The sequence below is a fragment of the Melopsittacus undulatus genome, chromosome 1, assembly GCF_012275295.1.
Source record: "Melopsittacus undulatus isolate bMelUnd1 chromosome 1, bMelUnd1.mat.Z, whole genome shotgun sequence".
NCBI classification, from domain to species: Eukaryota; Metazoa; Chordata; class Aves; order Psittaciformes; family Psittaculidae; genus Melopsittacus; species Melopsittacus undulatus.
Window position 1 is genome coordinate 48,133,354 of NC_047527.1, and position 20,390 is coordinate 48,153,743.

The window sequence follows — 20,390 nt, forward strand, 5'->3', positions numbered from 1 at the left end:
GGGCAACTGTTTCACTGAGCAATCTGGAATGGACTTAAGTCTCCAAAAGACCTCCGTTCCTTTATTTCAAAAGTGAGGTGTAAGTGCAAGACAACTCTCCCATCTAGAAAGCGGAAGAGTATCCAAGTACTGGGATGAAACCGGCATAAACATCAAGGCTGTTTACTATTTATGTAGTAGTTGTTAGGATGCATTAGTGCAATCCTACCCTAATGCACTGAGGAATCCTTGAAGGCCTATACCATGCCAAGAACCATGCAAAAACACTACCACAAAATGTTAAGTTTTTACTTCACCATCAGTTTTCCAACAAAAATGAAGAAGAAAAAATATCATTTTCACAGCACACTGTGAGAATGCCACTGTACCCACACTCTGTTCTGCTCTTGTTAAAGAGCAGCAGCAGAAACAGTCACCAGTTAAAAAGAAGCTGATCAGAATTTCTTAATTTCAAACTATCCCACTACATCAGTTCATCTTTAAGTGCACTGGAGAGAAACATTGCTAGGTTTTTAGAACCTGCTACAACAAAAGGACTGACATTAAGAATAAAAGCATGAAAAAGACAAAACTGAGTATTTCTTTTGTACTTGTAAGCAGAAAGCTTAGTTTAAAAATAACAATGATCAGCATTTAGTTTTCATAGTTATGATTATCTTTGTGGTAAGAATGGTTGATGATCTACCCAGAATTTCAGTTTAGAGACAGGAATATTATCAAGAATTGACTACTTTGAACTATCTGTATATCAAGAATGAAGCCAACTGATCTCACACAGCTATGCAACTTGGATGCAGCCCTCAGCATTCCATCACCAAGGAGGTCCTCTGCTGGTTGAATTCAGAACTGTTTCTCTTCTAACAGCCAGTTGTATTTACAGATACAATCACAGCCACATTCCATGTACTTCAAATTAAAAGTCCAGACTTTTCATTTATAAAGAAAGTGGTTTGTTAAATGAACATTTTCATACAAATGCTGCAGTGCATAGTCTTCATTTTGCCCCTGATGGAGAAGGATAAGAGATTCACCCACACTGTGTCCATACAGTGTTTAGTTTTACAAGTAGCAATAGGAAAGAGGGACTGTCCTAGTGTGCTTTCCCACTAAGTATCTTAGACAATCAATGATTTTTAAAGGTTTTTGGCCCGGGAGGGGGGGTGGGGAGGGAAGGGAGAAGGGGGGGTGTTTACTTTTTTTAAAAAACTAGAACATATAAGCTCTCCATCATGCAAAATATGACCACCTTGGCTACATTCATCTAATGAACCTGGGCAGTTGGTGAAGTTGTCAGACCATCTGAAGAGGTAGTGAGAGTCAATTCTCACAGTGCCAGCCTGACGTGTGGGCTAAGTTAAAACATAAAACCACTGAGGCATCACCATACACTCGCTGTGTTTTCCATTTTGGCATTCACAGTCAACCACACTCTCTCTTGATACGGGTAGTTGGCATTTACCACTGCACCAACATAGAAGCAGTAAACTTGTGTTTTGTTACAGGAGCAGCTATACGGTCAGTGCTATTCATCAAATATAGGTGGGTCTCCACTGCTTGAAAACCTTGACAGTTTCTTTCTATGATTTTGCACATGATCTTCATTCCTCTTCTCCAAGGCTTCAATCTAGAGAGACAAAAATAAATCCATGCTGAAATCATAAAAACATGCCTGCACCAGAATGGTTCTAAATTATGTTAAAAGGTAGCTTGAGGTGACTGATCAGGTATAGACAGTACTGCTATTTAAAAAACCTGGTCACATGTAGAGAGCAACATACTTTGGAAGTATAGCTACAACATCTGTATTCAACAAGTTCCTAAAACCAGTAGCACTCCTTTATATTTTCTCATGCTGTGTAACTGAAATCAGAATCATAGAATGGTTTGGGTTGGAAGGAACCTTAAAGATCATCCAGCTCCAAACCCTGCCATGGGCAACCACTAGACAGGTTGCTCAAAGCCACATCCAGCCTGGCCTTGAACACTGCCAGAGACAGGAGTTGCAGGGAGGACTGAATGATTCTTAAGACTTCAGCTGTATTCCCTAGAGTTTTTCCAACTCTGAACATCTTTACTGTAACTCAGCCAATCCATCAACACTAGAGAAATCTGAAGTAATACCAAGGTTACAAATCCACTGGAATAATTTTTAGTGGTAAAAGCTGAAGAGAGTTATACTCAAATGTTTTGTACAGTCAAAGTAACACAGTATAGTAGCTTATTTTGATCTTCTTATGTTTGGATTACTTCCTCTTCCAGTTCAGGGGAGATAATTTTAGTTACAGCTAAAGTCAAAGTCTGAAGTTTAAGGCTGGGCTGCTCAAATTCGCCTTTATGTAAACAGCAGTGTAAGTCTTTCCCATAAAACTTACATGTACAAAAGATGACACAAAACAACCCCACCCCACACCCCAGTGCTCATGACACAGTCAGTGAAGGAACTGTTTTTTGCTGATACATAAGGACTGTGGAACAGTGACACTCTGTTCCCTTTATCTTTTCCTCACTTTGAGGACCTAACCCAGGAGTTAACTAGTTCCATATTCCTACCTACTACATGCTGGAACCTATACTGTCATTAGGAAGTGAGTAGAAATCAGCCATGTTGCTCTTACTTTAATTAATAAAATATAGAATGTTTAATTAATAAGTATAGAATGTTTGACCAGATATTTTTTAGATGTTTGATACCAGGAAACATGCCTTCATGAGTTACAGCCAAAATCTCAAAGTTAAAAGCCAAAGGTGACCAAAGATTCCCAGTCCATATTTATGTTAGCAAGATTCTAGGCTTGAAAATTGAAAATACTAGCAATGTTTTCAATGAAAACATTGAAAACCAGTTACATTAAAGAAAACGTCTTATGGAAAAATTTGAATTCAAGTCAATCTAAATCGAAACCATGAAACCTAAGCAGTAGAATTACTATTTTAACCCAGCTTTCCTTTTCTGCATAGCCTTTAACATATGTATGGGAAGACAGCAAAGCTAGCTTTTAAACTAAAACAGATCACTAATTTTTTTAACACTGAAAGCAACAGTGGTATGTAACATAAAGCCTTTTATACTTGGAGCAGGGGAAACAGGAAAGGGGGTGGAGAGGTCTGTCAATTTGATCTTCTGAAAACATTTGCGTCAGGTTGAAAGAAACTTTGAAAAAGAGACGCAGAATGATTGGTGAAATTACACTCACACACACTAATCATATAAACTACATGTGGAAAGTTAAGGTACTAGAATAGCTGCAATGAGCTAACCAAACTGAAATGTTAAGACACAGAAAGCTATACCTCTTCTTGGAAGTCTACTTCGTTGTCAGCTGTAATATTTAAACCTGAGACAGCATTGAAGAGTTCACGCTCATTAAGTGCTTCTGCCACACCTCCTTTCTGGAAGAACTAGGCAATATAAAAAGACACATTAAACACTTTACTACACTAAACAAAACATTCATTTCCTTCCTGACATCACAATTACATTATTTAGTCAAAATGACACTTCTGCTTTTTTTGACCTGAAGATAGAAATAACTGAAAGTTTTAAGTTCTAGTGGTACCATTTAATTCTTGCATACTTTTTTCACTTCTCAGAGAGCAATCAATACAAAAAAATATGAGTAATCGTATTATATATGATTATACCATATATATGGTCACCACATATATATATCACCATATATATATATATATATGGTCATATCTCATACATAAATATATATGGTGACCATTTTTTAATGGAGTTGTATTAGTTGTTTATTTGTTAGCTCCGAACTGATTTTATCTCGGAAAACATTCTGCGTAAGAGAAGACAGTCAGTTGAAGAGGTCCTACCTGTGAAACATTCCTACAGTCTCTGAACAGAAATTCAAGTCCATGAGGATGGGTTGGCTCCACAGACTGGCTGACATCAATTAGCCACACCTGTAGTCACAGAGAGATAGCAATTCACTTTGTATTAACATTTCACATTAGATGAAACCTTTCCTTCCTACATTGAGGATAAGCTCACCTTCCCATCATGCCAAAGCATGTTGTATTCACTCAGATCAGCATGGACCAGGTTGCATTCCTTATACAACTGCTGCATCATCTGTAAGGAATCAAATTAATGAATGAAGTATGCTGTACTCCAAATAAATATCTTTTGCATGACTTTTTCCCCAGTCACCATCCAATTTATGTCTTGGATTTTTTTTTCCTCTAAGTCCTCAGTAAAGTTCCATACAGGGTATCACAGATTTGGTAAACTGCCAGCAAACTAAGCTTTTATCACCAAGCTTAGTTTTGGCAAGTCAGAAGAATCAGTCCGGTAAATTCATGTCAGCTCTGCCAACCAGTCCACATGCATGAGACAGATAAAAACATTTTCAAAATATACCTGTCCTTCTCACCCCCATCACACAGGAAAGAAGTATCACAGTTTTAGGTGCTGAATCCTAACTACTATGTATATTCACTAAGAACATGGCCATGTTGCTCTATTGGTCCCAAGATTTGAGTCACAGATCATCTGTATTATCAAGCTGCTGGGATGGATGGTTGATTTGTTTAGTCAGTTTGATTTAGTCTATAAAGTAATAGCAAGTGGACAGTTAGCAAGTACATGTTTGAAACAATTACAGCAGGTAATAGAAAATTAAAGTATCTACCATACTATATCCTGATTAATTCTCTGATTTCTATGTTTGCTAAAAAGCAGGCTGGGGAGGGCCTATCCACTGGAGAGTGCTTAAGCATTGTAAATTAAGTGTTTGGTATACCCTGACAGACTTCAGAGAACATTAGAAACAACATATTGCTTCTATAAAAGGAGGACTACTTGCTCCTAATTCCTCTGCTGCTAAATATCTGTTTGTCATCAAGTTCCAGCACATCTTCCACTGGGATTAAGATTAAATTTATTTGGTTTAAGGGCATAATTTCTTATTTATTTTGAGTCACACATTAAACAGCAGCAAAATAAGCCTTTGGACTCCATATCTTGGAAGTGGTGCAAACATCCTGAAAAATAAATAAATGCTGATTTGTCCTTTAAGTTATTCCCCTAAAAGAAAACACAACCCAGAACTGGAGGAGAAATCAGCATTGTCTTACATTAAGAATCTGATGGTAGGCCTTTTTCATATCTTCACTACTAAGTGTTACATCCTTTAGTTTAGGAGCTGGGACTTGATCCTGGCCAATGAAAGACATAACCAAGACGTGTTTCTTAAGGAGAACCACTTTAGGACAAGGAATTCCTGCATTTTGCATTCTGTGGATCAGAAAATTGATACTGATTAAGAAAAACAATACAAAACCCCCCAAACCCTACAGTTCTAGTTCTTCCTTGCTCATTTTCAGTCTTGAGAGAGCCAAGTGAGAAATTTGATCCAGAGTCAAAAAACCATTGAGATAGGCCAACTGAAACCTGAGTAAATATATATATATTTCACAGTATTTCACATAGGAAAATTTGAACCTTAAAGTCCCAAGTAGGTCTAAAAAAATAAAAATCATTTTTATAGCTACACCCTAACTTCGTGGGCTTGTACATTTTTCTACTAAATCACTGGAAATGCTTCCAATTCATTAAACTGTAAGAAACCAACAGCTTCTTCAATCTGTGTCAGGCTGTACATTATTTAGCCTAAAAATCAAATCAAACCTTCTACCCAGACATATTTTCCTTAAAACAGAAAATGGGAAACCAACAGGTATTTGGCAACTACACCATTTTTTTTCCTTACCTTGTTAAGTTATGCATTTCTTTCTCAGCCCACATACGAATAATCTTTCGTGGATTCAGTCTACCAAAGCGGTCTTTAAATCTGTAGTCGTCCTTAATGTACTTGTCACGGTTCTTGAATTCATTAAGAGTTGTTTTAAACACTTTGATGGCACATTCTGGAGGTATAACTTTATCTTCAGTTGCATTTCTTATGGAAAAAGTCCAATATATAACAAAGTTAACTATTTACATCTTCACAAGCAAGGGTGTCTTATTTTTTTAAATATTTCAAGATAAAGCAATATTTAATATAAAATCTGCTTTCCTATCAAATTCGGAAGCCTGTTCTAGTGAAGTTGCTAAGAGTTCTATAATTAACGTTATATACACGTTTGGGTTTTAGCATTTTGATTGTATGTTGCTTATCAAGTAGGCTCCATCTCCTAATCTGTTCATACTTTATTTAAATGTTATAGCTAAGAAGAGCTCTATTAATGGATGTACTTGCTTCAAGAAATTATGAGTGAAAAAAAATCTGCATTAAAAAAAATAATGGAAGTATCACAATCTTTAAGCACCACAAAAACATGGTGCATCTTTTCTCTCCACCCCCAACTTACCCCTCTCTCGACATCTCCTGATTACCTGTATTTGGGGTTTATTAGCTCTTTCTGAAACACCATTACTTTGAAGTGATTTAAATGCACTGCCATCACTACCAACATACCACAGTCCTTCCAGCATGGTAGTGTTTTAAACAGGACTCTTACATGACTTGCAAACAGCATCCCAACACTGTTCTCAAGGTAACCCAAAAGTAAAACCAGCACCTCCACTGAACTGTACAGCTGGGGCTGATAATTCAGCAGTTTGTGTGGAAAGACAATCTTCAGGCAGCCTAAGATGATCATGACAGCTCTGTAGTCCGGGGTAGGTCAGTGGAAAGAGTTCCTCAGAATTTGAAGACTCCTTTCTTACAAAAGAAGTGCGTATTTTTCCACAGAAAGTTAGGGTGGATTTGTCCCTGTTCATTAAATGGTCTCCACGGTCTCTAAAGTGGGATTTTTTTTACGGTTGGTGCCATTTAGTTTTCAGATTCTTATATTATTATTTGCAAGTACATTAATACAAACTTTAAGTATTTTTGTGTTTTCTTCTTTTAAAACCATCTCTGGTACTTAAAGCTACTGTTAGTAACAAACAATATACTTACTCTCCTCCATATGCATGAAAAACAACAGATTCTTTTCCTGTGCTGATGCAGCCTGTGATGGTCTCCAGCATTCCAGAATTGATCATCTTGTACATAAGTAAACGCGTTTTAGGATCCACTGCTTTCTCCTACAGACAAGAAATGAATATTCATTAACATAATTCTTTGCTTTACAGTGGGTTTAGAGTATTTATACACTGCAAGTGTTCAACTAGGTGGAACGAATAATGTATTAAGAGCATTCTTTTAGTTCTTCAACCAACCAAACCACAACAAAACCAAAGCAAGCAGATGAAACAAAGCCAAACTGCTCCAGCACTGTCATCTTAAGATTTAGTACTCTCAGGTACCTTATCAGTTGTGTTCCATATACAGTATTTTAGTAATTCCACATAAAGTACAGACTGTAGCTCAAGAGCACTTTCTATAGTGTTTTCAAGAAGTCTTTAGAAATCATAAATCAAAATATCCCAAATACTATATTCTTCATATTTCAAAAACTATAAAGCAAAACACCCAGATTTAAAGTCCACAGCAGGCATTACCAGAGGCCCTGCTCTAAACTCACCCATAAAGCATATCAACTGACTTCCTAAATTATTAAGTCAGATTTTATTTGGACACCACATCTTCCTGAAATTTGCTATGGAGACATATTTGGATCCACATGGTTCAGCTGCAGAGGATTAACCCTCTGGATGGTTTCTATAAATAATTTCTAGGCAGTTTATTCATTGTAGCTATTAAGAGACAAGTTTAGAAAAACAGAAAAAAAACGGAAGCAGCTTGATCTTACTTTGAGCTGGCTCTCACAGTAACGCAGCTTAAATAAAGATAGCCTTTTACTAGGAGGAGCTGGCTAATACAATTCCTCCAGTAATGTTTAACTGTTTTACTAAAAATTGGATGTTTCAAGAAATTACTCAAACTGTGTTCAGCTATTACACCAGATAAGTATAGAGAAAGACTTGATTAAAAACATACAGCAGTGGAATGCTCCTTCTTTTCATGGAGTCTTGCACTTCGACGCTCCTCAGAGTATGCGTGTTGCTTTAAGGCATTGAAGACTTGATTTGACAGCTTTAAGTCCATCCCAATTCCATCCCCAACTTGGAATTCAGGTGCAAACTACAAGTAGAAATAATATAAATTTAAGCACTGTTACTTGCAGACACCAAAAGTTGCCACAAGGAGAAATTTGTCATTCTAATTTGGAAAAAATATGGTAGATTAGGACCCTATGAAACCCACTTTGTGTAATGCTGTCACTCCATTGAAAACCGTCCTGCTCTGAACTCAGAACTTGAAGTTCTGCCTAAATCAATATGAGATTACCTAACATCCTGTAAAAATAGCACTTGAAGTATTTCCTTATTTGCAGAAGTTGCACCAGTTACATTAAAGAAAACAAAATGTTTACACTGTGAAAAGCTGCAAGTTGAACAATTGACTGAAAATTAGTTCTTTGGCTCATCAGGCAAAATGAATTTTAGAAAGCATAAAACTTAGGTTACACAACAGTTATACTTTTCAAAATAGCCTTGGTGTTTTATTTCCCAATACCAAACTGCCAAAACAGTTCTGTGCAAGTTCTTGAATCATAGTCATTTACACACTATTATTAAACAAATCTCCTGCACAACTCGAACTGCATATTTGAGTAACTAATCCAAGCATTAGTTCTTTGGTTGAATTACAGCATTCCAGTTTCACAAAGTTTCCCCAAGTTTTTGCTTACATTTTCCATGCGAGCAGTGTTCTTTCTTCCACATACCACTTCATCATGTTTAGTAGTAATGTCTTTTCCTTTTCCTATGAAGCCCCTTCTAGGTGTAGTAGTAGGTTTATCTGGCAGCAGGAAGAAAAATAAATCAAACTTTACATATAAAAAAACACATTAATCAATGCTCATAAAGGTTCCACAATGCCCACAAAAGTAACAGTTTTATTTATTAAATGGAGTAAAAGACTTCAATTGTATGATCTTAATGCAGTCTTCTCTTATCCTAAGCGTGACAGCTGCTTTTGCTATGTAATGACTTACTTCTGTCTTCTCTGAGGTGTCAGACACACTTTTGGTGTGTTAAAGACAGCAATATTCAATATGTGCAGATACCCCAGCCAAATGTACATGACAGATATGCATATCCCAGAAGTACTTGCCACATGCAATAGTTGTTTTGCCAGAGTCAGGCACCAAAGCCAGTATACTGGCAGACAGAAACCTGAAGTTACCCACCTAACTTCCTGCATAACACCTCCCAAATAGGTGACCTGATTTTACATGAAACTGGAATGTATCCTTACATTCAAAAAAAAAAAAAAAAGAATTTCATTATGTCATATTCTTAGGTCTATTAACCGAAGGAAGCGTTGTCTTAAAAATCACCACATACCTGCTCTATAAGGATCATGACGGGTATCCTGCCAATCGACCTCGTCCTCTGAGCTGTCACTGTCATACGGATGCACCTTCCGATAGTTTTCAAAGGATATGGAGACTTGAGAAACAAAAGAAATAAGCATGTCCATGATTATCAGGGGTTTGCTACTTCCTCATAGCTCTGTCAACTCTAAGCAGAATGCCAAGAATATCTCCAAAGCAAAAATATTTATTCTAATGAAGGTACCTTTGCTATCTCCATTGATCTTCTTCTCTTCACGCCGAAGCTGTGCGTCATATTCCCTGTCAAATTCCATCTGCAGCATCTGAGCTAGCATTAGGTCACTAGAAGTGTCAGTATTTTCTCCTGTAATAAACGGTCCTTCAGCAACACTACGTAAAATTAAGCAGAAATTTTAAAAGTTAGACACAATAATCTAAACAGACACATCACTTTATATCATTTCATCAAAGACCATTTATACCATTTTCATACCAAAGTCTTCATGCAGAGCTGCACAGAAATTAATAGATCCCAACTATCTGCTCCCCCTCCAAGGCAACACTAAATAGTATTATAGCATGACTTAATTTCACTTCGCTACTCCCTTGCAATGCAAATACAACTTAAACTTCTAGTTGTTTACCATTCTATATGAAGCATTAGGCTCTATTTTTAAGATGCCCTTCATGAAATTGCAAGAAGGCATACAGGTGTGTATATATGTATGTGTGTGTGTGTGTGTGTGTGCATATTCCATAAGCAAACATATAAAAGCAAATTTAAAAATAAACAGCAAACTGTTGCTTTGCTTTGTTTCACATAAAAGACCATAAATAAAACATGTATAAGTTTAAAGCTAGTAAGATCTTGGCCTGTATGCTTAGAACATCCAAGTATTAGGGGGATACAGGTGATGCACCTGACAGTTCTCAAAGTAGTTTTGTACACTGTTAACATGTCTCTGAAATGGAAAAGAAATCTTCAAGCAACAAAATTCCTGAAAGCATTTCTCAAAATGAGCTTATAGAGACTGGCATAAAGCACCCAAAACAATACAAAGAAAACATCAGGAAAGAAGGAAGTGTGACAGAGAAGAGAATCTTAATGAAGAGTTATAACTGGGGAAGCCAACTTCACTGAAGATGACCTGAAGAAACAGAGTTAACAGGCAAAGAATTTACTATATCACAACATGCTAAACGTGGTAGAAGAAAGCATAAGAGATAAAAGATGGCTTCATAACTACAGAAATCACTAATCCAGGACTTAAAACTTACGCAACCACTTCAGGAAAAGCAGCATTTTCTTCTTCCAGCTGCAGCTCTTTTGCCAGCTGTTCACTCATTACATCAGCAAAGGAACATGATATTGATGTTGTGTTAGGGGCTCCCCATGGACACTGTGAATGAACAAACATTTTCTTCAAGCAAGCAAGAAATGCAGTGGCAACACAGTAATCAGGATAATTAGCTATCACTGGTTCTAAAATAAGCTCATGTAATCTTATAAGAGCTTGCCTGTTCTAGGTACTTAGGGAAGTATGATGAACTAAACTACATAAAATACCTAAAACAGTAATTTCATAAACTCAAGAGGGAGAACTGTGATTGAAAGCATGTTCATGGTCAGTTACTAATGGGGAGTGGGGGAGGAAGTCGGTATGTCAGTACTCTTTGAAGACAATGGCAAAGCCTTTCCATAAAGTTTGCTTACAGAGTCTATATAGAACTTTTCTTGGAACACCACAACAGTAATGGCTCATGCACAGCTTTCTCCTCCGTTTCTGGAGTCGTGAAAGGACACCCATCATTTAACATCCCCTCAAAATCCCAGGAGCATGCACACAACTTTGACTGGAAAGGTGGGGGTTGAGGAATGAGGACTCCAAGTTGTGACTCACTGCCTACCGCCTTGATAACTAATTCACTGGGATCCAATTCCCTGCTTTACCATCAGAGTTTGGCACGAAGCACGTTTATCGGGTTTTAACAGCAGCTCTCTCCACCAAGGAGATAATCGCTAGCCGCAGCGAACCACACCGTATCTGTCCAGCGCGGCTCATTACTCGCTTGGGCAGCGGAGCCAAACCTTCAGCTTCCCAAATAACTGCAGCCCTGGCTTTACTGACACCACTGCGCGTCCTCTCCGCGGCCTCAGCCGCTCCAAGGGAGGCGGGCGGGAGAAGTGCGGCCGCGAACCGGAGCGACCTGCGTGCCGTCTCCCTGCGCGACCCAAAGACGGTGCCCGGTGCCCTAGCTTGCCTTTGTTCTCCAGATCCGCCTCCCAGGAATCGGGCCAGAGGCGGCCGCACGTCTACGACCCAGGAGAGCCGAAGTACCGCGGGGCGGACGTGAGGAGCCGGAGCCGAGGTGGCGGACGCAGCCCCACGGGCAGCCTCTGCCACCACCATTAAGGCCCGGTCGGGCCTGCGCCCTCTTCTCCTCTCCCTATAGCCCGGCCAAGCCCGGCACTCACCTTGCTCCGCCAAGCAGAGCCAGGCCCGGCGTCGGCGGCAACTCCGACCGAGTCCATCTGCACACGCAAGGGTGGGCGGGAGGGGGGACAACGGGGAGCTCCCTGTACACAGCGACACTCCGAATGCGAAACCTTCCGGGTTCTCCTCGATTGCCTCTTTCGTCACCTGCCGTCAGGCTGCCCATTGGCCGGCGTCTCGACGCCTCACCCCCCTTTCCGGTGATGTCAGCGGGACGGCCCAGGTGGTTACCAGTGGGTGCTGGAATGCCTCTCTTTGTCGGCAGTGGGAGGAAAGGTGGGGAGACCTGGTACCCTGGAGTGGGGACATGGGGCGGAGTGCTGGGGCACCGGCACCTGCCCGCGGGGCGGTGCTGACGGCAGGGCACACAGCGGCAAGTTAGACAGTGACGTTCGCGTTTAGAATCATAGAAAGGGTTGGAAAGGACCTTAAGATCATCTAGTTCCAACCCCCCTGCCATGGGCAGGGACACCTCACACTAAACCATATCACCCAAGGCTTCATCCAACCTGGTCTTGAACACCGCCAGGGGTGGAGCATTCACAACCTCCCTGGGCAACCCATTCCAGTACCTCACCACCCTTACAGTAAAGAATTTCTTCTTTATATCCAATCTAAATCTGCCCTGTTTAAGTTTCAACCTGTTACCCCTTGTCCTATCACTACAGTCCCTAATGAAGAGTCCCTCTCCAGCATCCCTGTAGGCCCCCTTCAGATACTGGAAGGCTGCTATGAGGTCTCCACGCAGCCTTCTCTTCTCCAGGCTGAACAGCCCCAACTTTCTCAGCCTGTCTTCATATGGGAGGTGCTCCAGTCCCCTGATCATCCTCGTGGCCCTCCTCTGGACTTGTTCCAACAGTTCCATGTCCTTTTTATGCTGAGGACACCAGAACTGCACACAATACTCCAGGTGAGGTCTCACGAGAGCAGAGTAGAGGGGCAGGATCACCTCCTTTGACCTGCTGGTCATACTCCTTTTGATGCAGCCCAGGATACGGTTGGCTTTCTGGGCTGCAAGCGCACACTGAAGCCGGCTCATGTTCATTTTCTCATCAACCAACACCCCCAAGTCTTTCTCTGAAGGGCTGCTCTGAATCTCTTCTCTGCCCAACCTGTAGTTTCAATTCATATTACTCAAAATAATTCCAAAGCTGTATAGCAATTACTTAATATGTATTTCAAGTTAGTCATTATAAACAATACTGGCAGAAATTTATATCTTTGTTCATAATATCTCACTGTAAGTGGCTTACAAGAATGCAAACCTGCCTCTGCAGTTTGCTGTAGAAAGATCCATCATCTTTGTCTGAGTCTCACAATTCTAACAAGAAATGCTGGAAGAAGCATAAAGAGAGAAATCACTGTAATATTTTCAATTAAAATGACATGCCACTAAAATAAAAAGTCAAAAGTATTCTTATCACATGCTTACTTTGTAGATACTCTGTACATACCTGTAAAGTTTTCTTATTCTTTTTTAAAGCTTTACAGGCTAAATGTTTGGCACAATGCAAAGTATTCCCTAGTTTGCAAAACACACTCTTGACATGCTTACATAAACACATGCTCTGCAAAGTGGAAATGCTCTATCACCCACCACACCATCTTTGTCGCATCCATTACAGTGGCACATCAGTGCCATTGATCTCTGTAGGCCTCAGTGGACCAAACTTCTCAGCACTGGAAATCTGATGTCTGTTTTGGGCCACCGCCTTCCAGTCCATATGGGATTGTGCCTGTGTATGGGGAAACTTAGATTGGATATTAGGAAAAATTTATTCACAGAAAGGGTTGTCAAGCATTGGAACAGTGTGTCTAGGGAAGTGGTGGAGTCATCAGCCCTGGATTTATTTAATAGAAATGTAAGCATGGTTCTCAGGTGGACTTGGCAGTGCTAGCTTAATTTGGTTTTGGTAGTGTTAAGGGTCTTTTCCAACCTCAATTATTGTATGAGTTTTTTGATTCTGTGATGGACCAAAACACTTGGAATTTGTTTTGGTACAGCGGAGACCACTGAGCTGTCAATGCTCTAATGTAGCAGGTTAGACAGGCTCACTTTATGGCTGGATTTGGCCTCTGGTATACTAGTTAGGGCCCTTCTCACTCCCCAGGTTAGGCATTGTTCAGCTCCTTGTTCACACTGCTTTGCTCCATCCTCTAAAAATAGGGTGTACCTGTACAGGGAGAGCCCTGTGCTTTTCATTACCTGAGAAAAGCCAAGGTGAGAACAGCAGAGATAGGGTCTGGCTAATACCAGATCTGAGAAGAACAAGGCTTACCTAGGCCATAATAAAAGAACACCCAGTAACCGTGCCTAGGTAGGGCACGTCTTTCCCTGCTTCTCAGCTTCTCTGGGATGTTTATTGCTTACTTATCACTGATGAATCACAAAATAGTTTGTGTTGGAAGGGACCTTAAAACTCATCCAGTTCCAACCCCTGCCATGGGCAGGGACAACTTCCACTAGACCAAGTTGCGCAAAACCCTGTCAAACCTGGCCTTGAGCACTGCCAGGGCTGGGGCAGTCACAGCTTCCCTGGGCAACCTGTGCCAGTGCCTCACCACTCTCACAGGGAAGAATTTCTTCCTTACATCTACTCTAAATCTCCCCCCTTTCAGTTTAAAGCCATTCCTCCTTGTCCTGTCCCTACATGACCTTTTAAGAAGTCCTTCTCCAGATTTTCTGTAGCCCCTCTCTTTAGATACTGGAAGCTGCTCTGAAGTGTCATTTGGAACCTACTCTTTTCCAGGCTGAATAAGCCCAATTCTCTCAGCCAGTTCTCATAGCAAAGGTGCTCTGGCCCCCTGATCATCTTCTTGGCCTTGCCCTGGACTTGCTCCAAATCCCTCTTGTGTTGGGGATCCCAGAGCTGGAGGCAGTACTGCAGGTGGGGTCTCATGTGAGTGGAGCAGACTGGGAGAATCACCTCCTTCGACCTGCTGGTCACACTCCTTTTGATGCAGCCCAGCACACGGTTGGTTTCTGGGCTGCTCCCGCACACTGCCGGGTCATGTCCAACTTTCCATGCCCCGTATCCCAAGCCCTTCCCCGCTGGGCCGCTGCGAGGCGGCAGCACCGGCCCTTTAAGGAGGCGGTGCCGGCCGGCGGGGTCCCTTTTCCCGTTGGTGCTACGTGTCGCTGTGATGGTTGCCTCCAGCCGGGCCTGCGTACCGGGGTGTTCGCGGCGGGGCGGGCGGTGACAGATGTATCTGAAGAGGCCGGCGGGTGGCCTCGCCTTCTGCCTCTTCTACCTGGCGTCCTGCTTCACCAACAAGGTGAGGGAGGGCGGGGAGCTGCCTCCTTCTTCCCCAGCATCGGAGGGACCAGGGCAGGGCGAGGCGGAGGAGATGCGGGTGCTGGGCAGTCTCTCCGCTGTAGCGGTAGTAGGGGGATGCGTCTGAGGTCAGTGCTGGGACACAGGAGGAGGAAAAGGAGGAGGGACTGTATCCTCTTCTTGCCCTGCCCTGCCCTCCCCTCCTCAGGGAGAGCCGGCGGAGGAGGGCTACCCCCTAGTGAAGACTTCCCCCTGGCACCTTAAGTCAAATGCGCACCCCAGTGTGCGCTCCAAGTTCAGAAGTGGCATGTTTAGGGGAGAAGAGGGGGTAATATATTACTCAAACGAATGAAATGTTATCTGTAGAGCCTGAAATTACTCTGCTTTGAAAGCGCTGTTGAGGCTGGATTGTTACTGCAGCTACTGAAAGCACAGCCATTCCCCAAGAGATCTATTAACAATAATACCAAGTATACAGAGGAAAATGTGAAATACTCAAATTGTTATAGCAGCACTGAAACAAATGTTAACTTCCACAGACTCTTTTACAGTTTAATTAACCTGCAAATTAAGGACAAAAAGTTTTGTTTTCCACCGTGCATCATGACCCCTGGTATTGCTGAAATGTCTAAGTAGAGGTTGGCTGAAGATGGCCACATTGTGGATAAAGTTGCATGGCTTAAACATAGCCATAGAGTGAAGTATTTTTTTTCACTCGAGGAGGAGGAGATAAAGTCATAACCACTCCTTCCTGTCGTATTTATCAGAGAGTGTGTCTGTGGTTCTGGTGCAGATTTCTGAAAGAAAAGATGGTTTTGAAGCAATCAAAGTATGGATTTTCTGAGGGAGAGTTAGAAAACAGTAGTGTTTCAGAGGTGAAAATAAAATATGAGCATTGGCCACCGGTTTCTGTACCAAGGTGCGCTCGCCTTTAAGGACGCCCAGAGGTAGGCTGAAGTCCAGACATGAAGCAAAGTTTCTAGGGAGAGGTAGCACATTTGATTTGACAGACTGATAGGAGCAGTGATGAGTTGAACAGAGAGAGGCTAGAAAAGCTGCCAGATTGCACTGTATGTTGGAAAAGGTTTAACTACACTTGAGAGGAAATTGGAAGGACTTTGACATAGGGCCTCATTTTTCAAACCTGAATGGAGGTTTTACTGTAATAAACTTAAAAAATAGCCAGAGTATAGGCCATTCAGTTGTTGCAGGTGGTTTGTAAACACAAGAACAAGTATGAACATGCGCAGATATATTGTCCTGGTTTAAAACGCAGGTGGCAGTTCTGTCAAATGTATGTATAATATGATCTGTTGTGAACCAGCAACCCTTATCTGTATATTGATGCCAGCTTTTTAGTGACACTCCGCACACCTAAAAGCTGGACCTTGCAAGGTGCTCAGCACAGTTTCTTCTCTGTTGAAAGCTTTCAGTTTCTCCTTTTGCTGTTGACAGGTTGTGCTGGCTCCTGGAAGGGGTGGCAGGTTCCCTTCCTCTGAAGAAGCTTCAGCCATTCTTCTCCTTTGCAGAAATGATATTTATATACTTCATTATGAGAAGTTGTTAGATTCTGATACACATATTGAAAGACATATGTATTTTTGCCTCATATTTGCATATATACGTATGTAGTGGGAAAATATGCTATTATCCATATGCACAGACCCTGACAAAGCATGGTAAAACAATGACAGAGAGGCTTTGCTTCTTTCCTCCCATATATTACATCTCCAAAGGGCTTTTGGGGCTGCTTAATATTTTACACAAAATAGTGTATGAACAGAGTGTCAGGTCTGTAAGATAAATTAATCAGAAGGAGACAAATATATTAAGATTGATTCTGCTAAAGGTTGCCCGTGTGGTATGGTATTATTTTAGCTGAAAACTGCTTGTGTCTTTTTGTTCCTGTTAATCGTTTTCCCGTTCAATGTGATGCATGGGATGTGCTCAGAAAGAACATTTCAGAAGGTAGTCTTCTCTCTGTTGTTCAGTGTGTCTGCTTTATACCCCATGATCTTTGGTGTCTGCTGCCTTCCACGGTGACTGGGGCAGCATCCAGCAGTTCTGGTGTTGGAAGAGAAATAACTGATTTTTTGTTTTGTCTTTTTATTTTAGTAAAAACTGTTTGTTTTGTTGCTCTTGTAATTGTTGATGTTATAAGCTGGAAGTGTTTGATGTCCATTAATTTGGTATTTGTTTTCCAGTATGTCCTGTCTGTCCTGCAATTTACCTACCCTACCCTTTTTCAAGGGTAAGTATCGTTTTAAGAATACAGTTGTTTGGAAAAATACTTCAGTCAGTAAATATCTTGCTGTTGCTAACTTTATTACCTCTTGTCATTACTGGCTTTTGCTGTCTAGAGAACATACTTCATGAAGCCTTAGTAAAGCATTCATTAATGTGTCCTGGTTAGTTTTTAAGCACCACAATGGTGATATAATTAAGAAAGACTTTCTCATTTTTCTGAAAGTGTTATGCTTTGGCATAGAAAAGTCACAATTATAGTACTGACTGCCTTCTCTGGAGATGGCACTCATGGATAATGTGCAGTTTGCTATGTTAATGAAAACCAGCCTTAAACCCATATTTAGGCATACACATACCATGTTGCTTATTTTCACACTTAGCCTTTGTAACTCTGCATTACAGGTTGCTGTCATATCATGACCGTAGTGAGAAATACAAGTTTGCTAAGTATCCATCAGTGCTGTTAATACTTTGTGAGACATTTACTGAAAGTTGGTCTCTTAGATTTAAGACTTCCCCCATTTGTTCTTTTGAGGTAATGGTGAAAATCTGCAGACACTGGATATCTTTAATTCCTTTACTGATGCTTAACATAGCATATATTTTTGTCTGACTTGCAGCATCAGGACTGCTGGGAATAATTGCCTGAGGAATCTCCATTTTCTTTGAGTGTGTTCAGCTCTATTAAATATAGAGCTGTGTGTCAATGAATGCTTTGACACACCCACACAGAGACTGTCTCTTGGACAAGGCTTTTAGCATATGGGGAGAGGGTTTTGAGTAATGTGTGTAAACTACACATGTTGTAAATCAACAGCAAAAAAACCTACTTCAGGGGCAAGCAACTTCTTTATGGCATCTGTGTTGCCACAGTTACTTCCTTTTTCTGTTATTTGGAAGTGCTTCTCAGTATTTTAGTATTTTTCCATGAGTTCTGGCTTTTAAAAGTGATCTTTCCTTAATAATTGTCTCAGCTGCACTTTCATTTAGAGCCATGACAGGTGAACAAATGAGGTAACGAATGTTTTTCTCAGTTCATGCTGTTACTGTTTATTGCCATTGTTTTTGTTCTCTGTGAGATCTAAGAGTATATTGCATAGAGCTAAGCATCTGGAACTTCAACTTTTGTCTTTAAAACCTGAGACAAGAGGAAATCCTTCACAGTAGAGTTGATGGGAATTCATCACTGGCTTGGTTTAGAACATAGTCAAGCCTGCAGCAAGCATCAGAGATACCTGGCTGTTAAGCTCTCGTATGCTCCTCATGTAAAAAGGTGAAGTGAGCTGTGATAGTAGCATTAAATATTCATCATACCCATGTGGACAATGAGCTTGCTCTTCTCTGACACTGTCCAACTGTATGTAATATGACATAGAATGAATGTTTATTTGCATATGTGTGAGATTTTGAATAATTGCTTAAGTACATTGCAATGAATGGGAATAATAAATAAACACACTTCTACACCTATCACAAATATTGGTGTGATTTAATACTGTAATACAGTGTCTGTGTCTGAACGATGCTAGATTTTGAAGGATTTTCACCCAAGAAGCATGAAACACCTCTCTGAAAACCACTGGCTTAAGGAAGAAACAAGCTAATAACTTACTTTAAAGATCTAAAAAAATAATCAGTATGCATCACCAGTCATTTTAAGTTACCTACAAGCATTTCTAAGGCCTCAAATATTTCCATAATAGACTAAGGAATACCTTTATGGTAGGATAAATCATTATATAGATAAGTCAATGGAGAATGTATGTAATTGTTTTATACCTTCCCAATTATAACACTTCAGTACTGTGGTTTGCATGAAAGGTTTTCTGTCTGTAAAGTTTTCTCTAGAGGTTCTGAATCAGAGGCTCGTGCAGCATAGTGATGTTATTGTTGATGACACTTGACTTGGTGCCTGCTACACAAGATGTGTCTGTGAAGGGAAAGCAGGCTGAGTTGGAGGGATTTTTTAATCTAACACCATGTGAAGTCATAGAGCTAATGTTTGAAAATACTAGGACTATACATGTCATCCTTGAGGCTTATTGCTTCAGCTGAATCAAGTCTTTGAAGTCTGAAATCATGTTTATTTGTTCTAACAGTAAGAGTTTATGTCTAAAAGATAGTAATCTCTTGTCACACATCTTCAGATCAAGATCATGACTCTAACATAACTATTATTATTGTAAACCTTGTGTGGGAAGAGATGATAAATTCAGTAACATGACTAAGGTAATTGTGGTAAATTTACAAAGCATTTGAAACAGGAAGTGGAAGTGCCTGAGTATTATAAAATTTGGAGGAAATGAAGGCCCACAAAAATGGAAGATTCAAAGGGGAATTTTGACATCCCTGGCAACCTAGAGAAACAGCAAATAACTGAAGTCTTGGTGTGCTGTGGGAAATTCTGTGGATTCTAAGGTCATGCTTTATGTGGATAAAAAAGGCAAATAGTTCAGAGGTGCTGTTTTGTTTTGATTTCAGGTGGCAGACATTAGTGGGTGGACTTCTGCTTCATGTCTCCTGGAAGCTGGGCTGGGTGGAGATAAACTTGTGTTCAAGGTATTGTGGGGTTTTCAGTATCTGCTGAATACTTATTTTCTGTAGCTGGGTTATGACATAGTTAAGTTGGTTGTGGAAGTTACTAACTTGCTAAAATATAAGTCAGGAGGTGTGTATGTGTTATGCTTCACAGGCATAGGAGAGATCTTGTGTTTTAGTCTAATGAATGTTCAATGACACACACCTCAACTGATTGCTCCTGTAAAGTGGATTTAGTTTAGCCTTGGTAAGACAAAACCTTGGTCAAAAAAATCACAGACATCAGTGAAACTATAAAAGTAGTTTATCCAACCGTCTGCCCACATGTCTCCCCTTATAGTATTTTAAGAGAAACCTTGGTTGAGAGCATACCCTTTCCCAAAACTTCAGTGCAGTGAAGTCCATAAACGTGGTCTGCCTTTTTCTGTAAGAGCTGTGTCCCATAAACGGGTATCATTCACTCTTGCCTAACTCTAGCATTTATTACCACACAGCAGGAGCAGCTGCTGCAGTACAGGATTGATAA

At 40.6% G+C, this 20,390-nt stretch overlaps 2 protein-coding genes across 3 annotated transcripts in view; one reads left to right on the top strand and one right to left on the bottom strand.

The window, feature by feature from the left end:
* Positions 1–41: 41 nt before the first annotated feature.
* On the bottom strand, positions 42–11,918 carry RIOK3 (RIO kinase 3). The gene is made up of 13 exons (XM_005153518.3): positions 11,786–11,918; positions 10,588–10,709; positions 9,554–9,699; positions 9,320–9,424; positions 8,662–8,771; positions 7,908–8,051; positions 6,924–7,051; positions 5,730–5,918; positions 5,095–5,254; positions 4,010–4,090; positions 3,832–3,921; positions 3,292–3,399; positions 42–1,624 (listed from the first exon to the last, which is right to left on the bottom strand). Exons 1-13 carry the CDS (start codon positions 11,840–11,842, stop codon positions 1,523–1,525), a joined length of 1,542 nt encoding a protein of 513 aa, XP_005153575.2. The 5' UTR covers positions 11,843–11,918; the 3' UTR covers positions 42–1,522.
* A 3,038-nt stretch (positions 11,919–14,956) lies between these two features.
* TMEM241 (transmembrane protein 241) overlaps positions 14,957–20,390 on the top strand; it is a 55,877-nt gene continuing 50,443 nt past the window's right edge. For both annotated transcript variants that reach the window (XM_031052939.2, XM_034066605.1), the window contains exons 1-3: positions 14,957–15,080; positions 17,284–17,330; positions 19,808–19,885. In XM_031052939.2, the coding sequence (XP_030908799.2) occupies positions 15,009–15,080; positions 17,284–17,330; positions 19,808–19,885 (197 nt within the window). In that variant the 5' untranslated portion in view covers positions 14,957–15,008. The remainder of the gene's footprint in view (positions 15,081–17,283; positions 17,331–19,807; positions 19,886–20,390) is intronic.